This window comes from Daldinia vernicosa, assembly GCF_022497035.1.
Source record: "Daldinia vernicosa strain CBS 139.73 unplaced genomic scaffold F5Y00scaffold_15, whole genome shotgun sequence".
Taxonomy (NCBI): Eukaryota; Fungi; Ascomycota; class Sordariomycetes; order Xylariales; family Hypoxylaceae; genus Daldinia; species Daldinia vernicosa.
Window position 1 is genome coordinate 455,801 of NW_025953931.1, and position 11,874 is coordinate 467,674.

Consider the following 11,874-nt stretch of genomic DNA (forward strand, 5'->3'; position numbering starts at 1 on the left):
TTTGGTTTATTTTCCCTATCTTATGATTATGTTGAGAGGTATTGATTGATAGCAAAGGTTGAAGCTATCGTGAGAGATTGTAGATCCAATGCCTACCTCCTATGCACAACGTCCAAGATCATGTCAGATTGACCACACTACCAAGAGCTATCTTGAACTGCCAAAGATGTTAACTATTACTTGTACGAAGGTCCGGGCCAAAAGTCTTGGACATCTGGTCTTGGTAAACAACGTGTGAGTGAAAAGGAACCGCACGGTATTACTTAAGCTGTAGTGGCTAATGCCGCTATAAATACAGTGGTAAGCCACCTAAACTTAGCGTACGAGCCACTATCCAAATTTTAGCTTAGCAGGTAGCTGATACAGTATTAATAAAAAAGGATGACTTTCGAATACGGTGCTAGGGACCTTCACATGTAAATATCTCCTAATAATACATAGAGTCGAGTTCGAAGCCCCACCATGGTCTCTTTCTAATAACTCCAATAATCTGTGTTATACTCCCCCCCGCCCCCTTTTTTTCGCACAATGGCAGAAGTAGCAAAAGCTGACGTCCAAAAAGCCGTTCTCTCTCCACCGGATTGGCTTAGAATTTGGAGAAAGCATTTCTACGGTCAACGTTGGGGTTTTGTTGCTTTCCGCGCCGCCTGCTTTGGCGGCGATAATGACAACGATCGCTGGACTGAGTTTCAGAAGCAGTTCAAACGGATTGTCGAGTTACCTTTCACGCGTGCTATTACCCAGGCGCAAGAAGAAGGGGTTTTGCTCCCGGACGATTTCAACGAGGCCAGAGCAAAGTTTGAGATTCAATGGGTAGAAGAAGTTCCCCTAGATGGTGGGACTCTTACCACAGTTGCTAGTGCAGATTCACTCCGAGCGAAGTATGCCGCTCTGAGGCCTAGCCTAGACCCTGGGCTGTGTTGGGACGTTTTCTTCTGCGCGTCTCCTGAAGCAGTCGAGTCTTTCGAGAATGAAGCGTCAACGACCGATGAGACGAGTAGTTTTTGGAGAGCCCGGGCGCCGTTCCTCTTAGCAGTTTCGGCTCACAGTGAGTCTGGGCTAGAGGAAGATCATGAAGAGACCGCATGGTTCAAGCCGGTTTTTAAGATTGCAGCTGAGGTATTGGTAGAGTCACTATTCACCGTCCTTGATATGGGGACACCGCTACGACGTATTACGCGGAGTGTTCTTCAGGCGACCGAACTTGATCAGTCGGCCGAACAACGTCAGAAAGAGCCAATTGAGGAGACTGGGAACTTAGATGAGATCTGGTGGTCGATGCATCCTTCACCTGCACGACTAAGGATGAGGCGGAACATTGGGCCAATACAATAACCATGTTCCGAATAACTCGGCAAGGTCTTCAATGATAGCTTTTATTACCCTGTTCCTAGGTGTCCATAAGGTCATAATTATTAACATCAAGAGTTGATCGCCGCAAGATTATTAGAAGGCGTTAGGAGGTTATCTCGGACAACTCAACTGCTGTGTTGCTTATACACGCTGCCAATCTAGTTACGAACGTTTCGTAATAAAGAAGGCGTGCTAAAAGCGAGTAGCTGTGATCAAGGACTTATATTACCATGACCCTAGATGCCAAAAAGGTAACGAGATCTACCTAAAGAAGCAGTCGAGGCGATTCCTTGATTACGTGAACGCCTCTTAATCGCATTAGTTTCAACTAAATCATGGTTTCTCCGAAAGAAGACCGAAGTGGGTAGAGGCAAGGGAATATATAGTATAAGTGGCTGCGTAGGTAGTCCAGGTATCGTCTCCTTTTCTTGGAAGTGCAGGTGGTAGGTAACCCCGCCATCATCCCTTTATAGTAGGAAGAGGGCTGTTGCTGATAATAGGGATATCTCCTTTCTCGGGATGTTTTCGACTTGAGGCCTAGTCAAAAGTTGAAGCAAGCTCCTTGAATAAACCCGGCACGAGTCGAGTAGAAGTAGGAGTTGCTCAGGTAGGTAATTGATCGATATTATAATTCATATACAGATACAATCATACGATCAGATTATACTACGGTCGATCTATAGCGAAGTCGGGGGATGAATTTCCTATATCGCTTGCCAGGATTTCCCTCATCATCTGTGTCCAAGTCATCTTTCACGCCGTTATCAAACATAGGAGATTATGAGTCACAACTAGAATCGTGTGCATATAGATACGAAGCAATCAATATGTGCACCCACTCATTGTTGATGTAGGGAGTGAATTCCATGCCTCGTCATCTGGGGTGACATCCATGTTTTGAAAATATTCGGTTAAATGATTTTGCATGCCTCTTATTTAAAACAAGTACCTGATGTTAAGGCTGTAAGATTTATTCATACTTAGTAAGAGATATATATCGTCGTAATGCTGCATGCGGTGTTATCTCCGTTATTGGGTTATCCCGGTTAGAAGCTACGGTACCAATAAGTTTCAAATAGGATTCTATGCAGGTCTTCATGTATGGTAATCTTTCCACCAACTCTCTTGTTCAAAGGATTTCCCCGTCTTTAGGGATCCATGGTCGTCTAAAAGTTGGTACTGCCTTAATTGGAAATCCGAGGATTACTATTCACGACTGAATATATCGTGCACAATAGATACTAAAACCACTTTTTAAGCATGCTCGCGGCGCAAGTCTTCCAAGCGGACGACTGGGTGCACAGGAAAGGGAACGGGAAAGTCAAATCGCATAATAATATATTCAGATTTATAATTTAAACCTGACCTTTATTCTTCGAGATGATATTAGTATAGCAAGTACCTATCATATTTAAGACGTGAGTAGTACCTACACGAAGAACCTGTTAAACTTCAGATATGAGATTTCAATATAAGTCCCTATCTCTGTAGGGGAGTAAGGTTACAACTGACATTAGTTAGATATTTAGGTTATATCATATTCATGCTGTATATTTGCTAAGAGATCCTCTAGAACCCGAACATGTCTTGGAAATGTTAACTATATCGGTGGATATCTATGAAATGTTAAGATGGTAGTAGTTTAGTTACAAGTTACTAAGTTCTCTGATTATCAATATGTTATGCATCATACGAAACGAGAGTTGCATCGCATTCCCCGCGCATCGTACCGAATATGAAGATGACTTTATCCTAAATGACAAAACCACAACCACTTCAATCGTACCACTGATGATGCATTATAAGTTTGGATACCTACCTCAACTTGCATGCATCGAATAAGGTTGATGATATGAAGAAAGATACTACCTATATAGTATTCTCTAGGGAAAGGAAAGAAACTGCGTTGCAAACGCTCCGTTGAAGAATGCAGTATGCGACGTGCGGCGGGCATCATGCTGAACTACGGGGTAAGTTCCGATTGGTAACTCGTAACTCCCATCCAATAAAACATATGTTGATCTACCTAACCGCCTCTGTTACTCCTTCGTGTGAGTCGCATTCGGGGAGCGAGTTCATGTTACGGACTACCTATGTCTACCATCCGTATTCTGTTACCCCCACGCCGGTTATCACGTCGTGTATGGATCGGCAATACAAACGATGGCCTACATCCTTACACATGTTCTCCAAGTGTACTTTGCTTTGTATAGTTATCATTATGGTAGATTGCCGTTGTATGACCCCTAATCCAGCTGCCGTACCTTTCGTCATCGACGACTGCATTCTGTACATTCATCAGATAGCGCGGTCGTAACTCGGACTAATTAAGCTCGTTAAAATACTATAGGATAAGTTGAAGTATTAGGCGGCTGTATGAGGACTTATATTAGGGCTGAGAGACGTAGCAAAATGATTTCCAAGGTGATCAATCACACTGCCTTATTCTGTAACCTTCCTCCCAACTCGAATACTTTAAACAGCAGTCTACAAGAACTATATTTGCATGTGCTACTCGACACAATGCGTCCTCCGGTAACACAGCAGACGGCCGCAGCCGATGCATCTCGATCCAGTAGTTTAATAGCTGGTAAGTGAGTTGTTGCTTGGATGGATGTTCAAAATACTACACAATAGGGTATCAGTTTATACCCGGGGGAGATAAAATGAGGGTTGTACAAAGACGTCTCCTAACCTGTGAGGCGAAAGAAGTTGTGCTATTAGCCAGCGACCGTATTGTTTCCCCCATTAGTAACTTGGTTTCCAGCTAGTTTTCCTATTACTAAAAGAAATTGCAGCAAATCATGCAAATCATACCGCATCCACGAAGCAACATGACATTGTAGCCACCCCTCCTCGTGTCCGGGTATCACTCGGAACTAGGCTATGGTCGCGTCTACGTACGTACGTAGCCACGGTGGTCGATGAAACCGTCCAGAGCCGCGTTGACGCACGGTTCGAGAAACATGAAGGGTGGCTTGCCGCACGTCTTGACAATATACTTGAAAACCGGAACAAGGCCGATCATCGTAACAGGCGAGACATATACGAGGCTGCATGGCGCGACGCAGCAAGCTCGAGTGCGCGGTTTGTCAACGAGAACTTCCCCGATGCGATGCCTTACTACGATAAATACGAAACTTTACGACATGGTCTCGATGAGGCCCCGAAAGAAGGCATGGCTCTTGAATTCGGGGTGTACCAAGGCTCCACTCTCCGGAAAATTGCGGCCAGTCGGTCTGGCGGAGTCTACGGGTTCGACTCTTTTGAAGGTCTTCCGGAGGCTTGGCGTTGGGTGATCCGCCCCGGGGCCTTCGCCGTGGAAGCCCCACCTGAGGTACCCGGCGCCGAATTAGTGGTCGGATGGTTTGACAAGACATTAGCGCCCTTCCTTGCTGAGCATCCCGGACCCATCGCCCTGCTCCACATCGACAGCGACCTGTACTCCTCAGCAGTGACCGTATTAGAGCACTGCGGACCACGTCTAGTGGCCGGGTCAATTGTAATATTCGACGAGTATTTTAACTTCCCCGGCTGGGAACACGACGAACATCGTGCGTGGCAGGAATATGTCAATCGTACCGGGACGCGCTTCAGTTGGCTTGCTTATACTGCCGACAACGAGCAGGTAGTGGTCCGGATCGATGACCCGGGAACCAAGCCCTGATATTCGAGGTTGAAGGAAAGAATTTGGCCTGTTTAACACTTATAGAAACGATGCTGTTTAACGAGGAATGAAATAACGGATATAACCTTCAGTTGAGAATAGGAGTTGATGCCCGAATTATACGCGGGATTGGGAAGCCAGCTTAAGATGGAGTACCTGATACATACCTAAACTAAAGTCTAAATATATTGATTCGAGACTTAACTAGTAATATACGCACCAGTCTATCTCAATCTTAAGTAAATTTGCATATCATTTGGTTGAAATGTAATGGCCTTGCGCGACTCGATTGGTCAATGGTTATCCATCCGAGCTCTCGTGCGTACAGTTAAAAATTTCCCTATTGTAGCGAGCCAGGATACCAGGTGATAATTCATAACATTAATACTTATTAATGCATTGCTCCGTTAGATTCACCAGTGTGATTCGCGGATGACGCAATTAATTATTAGGCCAATTACTTTATTAATCAACTCCTACACGTACCCTGCGGATTAGAGGCTTGAGCGCAGGCAGCAATGAGATAAGCAATCATCGCGATGAGAGATCTTGTATAGAATCTACGGCGCTCGTTTCTCAATAATAATACCTCCGGGTAGTAATAAGTGTATATTACAGCTCTATGATAGTTTCACATTATATATTTCTGTATACTGTTACTACGTTGACTTGTGAGGTACGCATATAGTTCCTAGACCTCCGTATGTGAGACCCCTATCTTATACGCCAGCTTCGCATCGATAATACCGTTTTAAGGCACCGCGCGTCAGGAGCTTGCTTCTACTGCTTCCCCTCTACCACAAACCCGCAAAGGTCATAGTAAAATAGTCAAACATCAGATCAAATTTCAATCATTCACTAAATGTGATAGAATACAACTGTAATCAAACGGAAACCAGAGTGCGGGGTGCTCACCATCTGAACTACAACGTATTTCTGGTATATAACTGTGCAAGTCTTTGTTTCTAACACTCATCATCACCTTCATCCACGAAATGCACTCACGCTGAACCGATATGGCTACTATCCACACCCTTAAAGGGGCCCTTAGACAGAGAGCGGCAGAAATGGCTTCATGTCCGACACAGCCGTTATCTGATGCGCAGTACGGTGCTGGCTTCGATATTATAATACAAGGCTTGGGGTGGACGATATACCGAGACTTTATTATTCCTCAATTGTCTCAGCTACTAACACCACTCTTTAACTCGCGTGCTAACATTTCAGTCTTAGAAATCGGGCCCGGGCCGAAGAGTATACTTGGATATTTACCTAGCCTTATGAGGCAGAAGGTAAAAAAATACGATGCTTTTGAGCCTAACAACTTGTTCGCCGCCAGATTGGAAGAATGGTTTAATTCTCCCGCGAAGACAGACTCCCCGTTGCCAAACCTCGGAGGCTTGCCTAATATCCATAAAGTCCCATTCGTTCTAGATGATCGCATTGGGCGGCTTGCCAGAACGGATGCGGACGATGATAACAAATACGACGTCGTGCTTTTTTGTCATAGCATGTACGGCATGAAGCCTCACCATAAGTTCATTGAACAGGGGCTGAGATTGCTAGATAAGCAGCAAGAAGGAGCAATGGTAGTAGTTTTCCACCATGACGAGACCCTCGACCTCGCTGGCTTGGTATGCCATCGGACGGCTTCTTACCCCGCTGGGGTCATCAGCGTGGCCGACGATGACGAAACAGTAGACCTTTTCGCTGCTTTCGTCGTGGGGTATGTTATTCAAGATGTGGATACGGCTGTCAAAGCCGAGTGGCGTAAGGTGTGTCGTATGTTAGGTCGTCGCGACGAAGCCCACGCAGGATATCTCTTGTTCAGCTCGCCCGACGTTATGGTGGCCTTCAACCGACATGGGACATCTTTAGCAGAATTGACAGCGCATGTGCCATTAGTGAAGGGGGATAGGATAGTTAAGAACCGAGAGGCTAACTTCCACCGTCCCGCTTCAATTATGCGGCCGACAGAGATCCGACACGTTCAACACTGCGTTCAATGGGCGTTGAAGCACACAGTAGGCCTGACCGTTCTTAGCGGGGGTCATAGTGGCCACTGTCTCCAGTTTGGTGTAGTCTCGGTGGACATGACTGCCTTTAACAAAATTCACATTCACACGACTGGGGAGACTAAGGAGGGCGAGGAATCTGGTTTAAGTTCTTTCGTCGTCGCCGAAGCGGGCTGTAAGACGGGGGATATTATCAATAAGACCATGGAGGCGGGCTTAACAGTGCCCTTAGGGGCCCGCCCAAGCGTAGGCGCCGGGCTGTGGTTACAAGGCGGCATCGGGCACCTAGCTAGGTTACATGGGCTCGCGTGTGACGCTATCATCGGTGCCGTAGTGGTCAGCGTCGATTCCGGCCAAGTACTCTACGTTGGCCATGTGCCAAGCCAATACCGGCCAGCCGACGCCGTACGCCCGCAAAACGAGGCCGATTTGCTATGGGCAATAAAAGGCGCGGGCACCAACTTCGGCATCGTGATCAGCGTGATCTTCAGGGCCCACGCAGCTCCAACCTATTGGACTAGAAACTGGGTTTTCCCCCTGAAAGATAATATTGAGGCGCGACGAAAACTTAGCAATTTTGATAAGCTCGTCGCTAGAGATCTTCCTCGGAACTTTTCGGCTGACGCATATCTGTACTGGGATGCTAACCAACTGCATCTTGGTGTAACTATGTTCGAATCTTCGACTACTATGGTTACCTTAGAAACGCTTACACCCACGCTCAAGTCGATTAGGGAAATACTAGGACCGGAGGATAATTTGAAGAAAGTAGACGGCGTTGGTTTATTCGAGACGGAGATGTATATGTCCGGGATGCATGGTGGGCACGGCGGCGGCAAGACCTCCTCGTTCAAGCGATGCTTATTCTTAAATGATATCGGGGAAGCGAACATTTTTGACATCTTGGTAATGGCTATTGAAACTCGTCCATCCCCACTTTGCTATCTCCATCTGCTACATGGTGGTAAAGCTGTGAGCGACATTAAGAGCGATGCCACCGCTTTCGGCTGCCGAGACTGGGACTTTGCCTGTGTGATAACTGGAGTCTGGCCGCGTGATAAAGATGGGACGGAAACAGCCCGCGCTGCCGTGCGGTGGGTTTACAACGTCGCCAACAACCTGTTGCCTTTGAGTAGTGGAGCTTACGGTGCTGACCTCGGACCGGACCCCCGGGACGCCGCCCTTGCTACAAAGGCGTTTGGACCGAACCGGTCGCGCCTAGCCCACCTGAAGCGAAAATTAGATCCGTATAATATACTAGCTTACGCCTGTCCGCTGCGGAAAGCACCGAGGGAACCTCGACTTATCATCCTTGTAACAGGCGAAAGCTGTGCTGGCAAAGACTATTGCGCTGACATCTGGGTCTCCGAACTCAACGACAAAGGCTTAGCAGCATGTGCAGTCAGTATCAGCGATGCGACCAAGCGAGAATACGCCGCGGCGAGTGGCGCTGACCTAAACCGCCTACTTCTAGATCGTGCTTACAAGGAGCAGCACAGGCCAGCATTGACAGCGTTTTGGAAAGACCAGGCACGGCGACGGCCTCGGCTACCAGGGGAACATTTTTTAAACGTAGTACACGGCGCTGAAGAAATTGATGTACTGCTAATCACTGGGATGAGGGATGAAGCGCCTGTTGCGACCTTGTCATATTTGGTGCCACACAGCAGGTTACTCGAGGTTCGTGTCCAAGCCAGCGAAGAGATGCGGCGGGCTCGCGGAGGGAGTCAAGGCGCTGGACCTGGTGGTGGTGAAAAGACTAGCAATTACCGTCCTAACTTCATCTTCAACAATAACATGGCTGGAGATGAGATAATCAAAAATTTTGTAGAACGGACCCTGCTTCCGTTTTTTCATGAAGACCTACAGCGTCTAGCCAATATGGTGCGCCCGGTACCTGACTTTCCACGCCGAGGTATCAAGTTCCGTCATGTGCTAGATATCTCGCAGCAGCCCGGTGGCCTGACCTTATGCACATCTCTGCTTCAAACTCACTTCACTGGCGATTGGGCTAATGTTTCTGCGATGGTGAGTTGCGAGGCTGGCGGCTTTATCTTCGCGTCGGCGTTGGCTACGCAGGTCGACGTACCCTTGGCGCTAATCCGCGAAGCCGGGAAGCTTCCCCCGCCTACCATTTCCATTGCCAAGTCCACATCGCATATTTCGTCTTCAACATCCAACAATACGGGCGAGAAGAGGATCGAAATGGAGCGGGACGCGATCCCCAGGGGCGTGTCAGTAGTAGTAATAGACGACGTACTTGCCACGGGGGAAACGCTTTGCGGGACATTACAGTTATTGAACGAAGCTGGTATTAAAGCCGAGAATATCAGCATCATGGTTGTGGCCGAGTTCCCTGCTCATCGTGGCCGGGAAGTGTTACGCCAGCGTGGGTTTGGAACAGTCAATATTCAAAGTCTTCTAGTTTATGATGGTGCGTAAGAGGGGGGCGAGGAATCGATAGAACAAACCATGACATGGAAGTGATCAGTAGTGCGCTATTCCCTCGCTGATGTATCTCTAAATCTTGAAATATGTACGAACATCTCTTAGTAGGTGTCTATTTATGGCGAACGTTAAGCTATCATCGGATTGAATAGAAGCTACACCCAGCTGGTAAACGCGGGCCTCTACATAATGTCTGGGGGGAAACGCTGGGGGGCTTAAATACCGCTACGTCTTAGCGGTCACCATTCTTCTCGCCATCCTTGTGCACACCCATTTACTTTATGATACGGCCAATTTTCTTCGCCAAGAAAGGCGCCCAAGATCTTGCATTTAAAGTAACACGATATTATATGAGCTAGAAGAAAGAAGCAAATCGTGAGAGCATCATGAAGCCCTGCCTTAGGTACCTCCTAACATGTACTGTAAGTCAACAGACTTATTGGCATGAGAGCAAGCCACGACTCGTCGCGCATCCCTTTAGGTACCTATCACATCTAAATAAGATAGGGACTACATAGGTACCTGTTACACATACCACCCATTACGAGAGTAGTACCAAGCAGCTATTCGTGGTTTAGGTATTCATCCGTTATTGTACAACCATACTTTCGTCAACTAGGACATGCCATTCACTTTAGGCACGATTAACTCACTTAATGGGTTGGGTACCTACTCATCAAGTTTATTGTGCAGGGGTAGGCTATGAAATTCATAATGTAGACGGGTGATAGAATATCGGAATCTTTTCGATTTGCTGCCCTTCAACAACGGTGGATTATGAGCATTTGGCTTATTAGTGCTAGCTTTCGCCTACTCGCACCCAGAGGAGGAAGCGAAAGCCAACACTAATAGCGACAACTTTACACATACATATGATTACAGATTAGGTTGGTTAATTGTATTCAACAACTCTCGCAGGAGTCATGTATAGAATGGTATATCCTACACTCAAGTGAGCTTCCATGTAGACCTGCCTTAATCAAGCACCTTTATCCAAACCTCCAAGTTCCAAACCAGACCAAGAAGCGAAAATGACTGTCGAAGACGAGCTTGGCGACTTGGGTACGCACTTCTTAACCAACAAACCAACTACCGCCCATCCACCTAGCGTAACCAAATAAGTGCTGTAGACACATTTACCTTTTCGCACTAGCCCGTCGAATACCTGCAAGTATGACTTAGGTACTCCTCGTCCTGTATCTAGTGTTATATACTATTAAGTGATCCGCCGCGCATGACTCTAACAGTGCCGCCGCTCGCAGCGTTACCACCGAGTGAACCCGGGGCGCTGAGATCACTTCCAGCATCATCGGTGTGTCCTTGAGTCTTTCGTCTCGACAGCTCCAAGGCGCGTTCGCGTTCGCGCTCATTGCGCACGGCCGCCGCGTCATGGTGTCCGCGGGGTAATCCCTTGCGCGAATCGAGGCGAGCACGGACTTCCTCACGTAAAGAGGACCAAGTAGTTGAGAAGAAAATAACGGAGTTCCAAACACCTTGGAGAGGCAGCACGACGGCGCTGGCCAGGTTCAGAGCGAAGCTAGTGCTCTCAGCGTAGACGAGGTCATGCACGCGGTTGATACTGCTGGGTGTCCATGTCACGAACACACTAATCGCGAAGACGAAAGATGTACGTAGGTAAGCCAACTTCACCGGATCCATATGATTAAAACGGTTGCGCCAGCGCTGGAAATTCCCCCGGACACACGCCCAGAGGCCTTCTCGCGGCGCCGGATCTGCGGTGATGCGTGTGATCGTGGTGTGGTATGGATTTTGCGACGATATAGGTGTCAGATGGCTATCCATATTATTCTTGTCGTCGAGTGGTCCGTCAAACCAATTAGTAGGCGTGGCACCGGTCAACGATGGCCCGCTGACAGAGTATGCGGTAGTTGAGTTCACCGTTGTCACCTGCACGACCTCTCGATTGATGCTGCCCATAACAGCGGCGTTCGTGAAGAGCGTCTGCTAAGCCTTTAGTTAATCTCATTTAGACGGTTTAAAACTCCATACATCGATTAAAGTACTTACCTTCTCGCCCGAGTCACGCGGCGCCGGGGGGTCCTGAGCGGGATTGCTAAGAGATAAATTACGCAGCTGATTGCGCTGTTTAAAGACATAGTAGCCAACAGCCACATATATGAAAGTTGAAAGGATGATGCAGACCCAAATCGGGAGGTAATACGTGTAGATGCGCAGGTTGGACCAGTCCTTATCTATCCAACACCATATCTAAATCTGCCGTCAGTATAGATGACCATAATATAATGATGGGGGGGGGGGGGGGGGGGGGGGTTTTTGAATGGTTTTAAAAAAAAAAAAAAAAAAAATAAAAAAAAAACAAAAAAAAAAAAAACAAAAAAAAAAAAAAAAAAAAAAAAAAATAGGGTAAAA

At 47.2% G+C, this 11,874-nt stretch overlaps 4 protein-coding genes across 4 annotated transcripts in view; 3 read left to right on the forward strand and 1 right to left on the reverse strand.

Moving 5' to 3' along the window:
- The first annotated feature begins 481 nt into the window (after positions 1–481).
- On the forward strand, positions 482–1,475 carry F5Y00DRAFT_233217 (uncharacterized protein). Its single transcript, XM_048007277.1, has one exon. It carries the CDS (start codon positions 529–531, stop codon positions 1,333–1,335), a length of 807 nt encoding a protein of 268 aa, XP_047866312.1. The 5' UTR covers positions 482–528; the 3' UTR covers positions 1,336–1,475.
- A 2,401-nt stretch (positions 1,476–3,876) lies between these two features.
- Positions 3,877–5,020, forward strand: F5Y00DRAFT_260682 (uncharacterized protein; the record flags this gene model as incomplete). Its single annotated transcript, XM_048011057.1, has 2 exons — positions 3,877–3,943; positions 4,152–5,020. The coding sequence occupies 2 exons, from the start codon at positions 3,877–3,879 to the stop codon at positions 5,018–5,020; spliced, it is 936 nt and encodes a 311-aa protein (XP_047866313.1).
- Positions 5,021–6,036: 1,016 nt separating this feature from the next.
- On the forward strand, positions 6,037–9,477 carry F5Y00DRAFT_268509 (phosphoribosyl transferase domain protein; the record flags this gene model as incomplete). Its single annotated transcript, XM_048012266.1, has 2 exons — positions 6,037–7,728; positions 7,762–9,477. 2 exons carry the CDS (start codon positions 6,037–6,039, stop codon positions 9,475–9,477), a joined length of 3,408 nt encoding a protein of 1,135 aa, XP_047866314.1.
- Positions 9,478–10,689: 1,212 nt separating this feature from the next.
- Positions 10,690–11,874, reverse strand: part of F5Y00DRAFT_268510 (uncharacterized protein) — a gene marked incomplete at both ends in the record, with an annotated part of 1,906 nt that continues 721 nt past the window's right edge. The window contains 2 exons of the mRNA XM_048012267.1: positions 10,690–11,445; positions 11,494–11,712. Of these exons, the coding sequence (XP_047866315.1) occupies positions 10,690–11,445; positions 11,494–11,712 (975 nt within the window). The remainder of the gene's footprint in view (positions 11,446–11,493; positions 11,713–11,874) is intronic.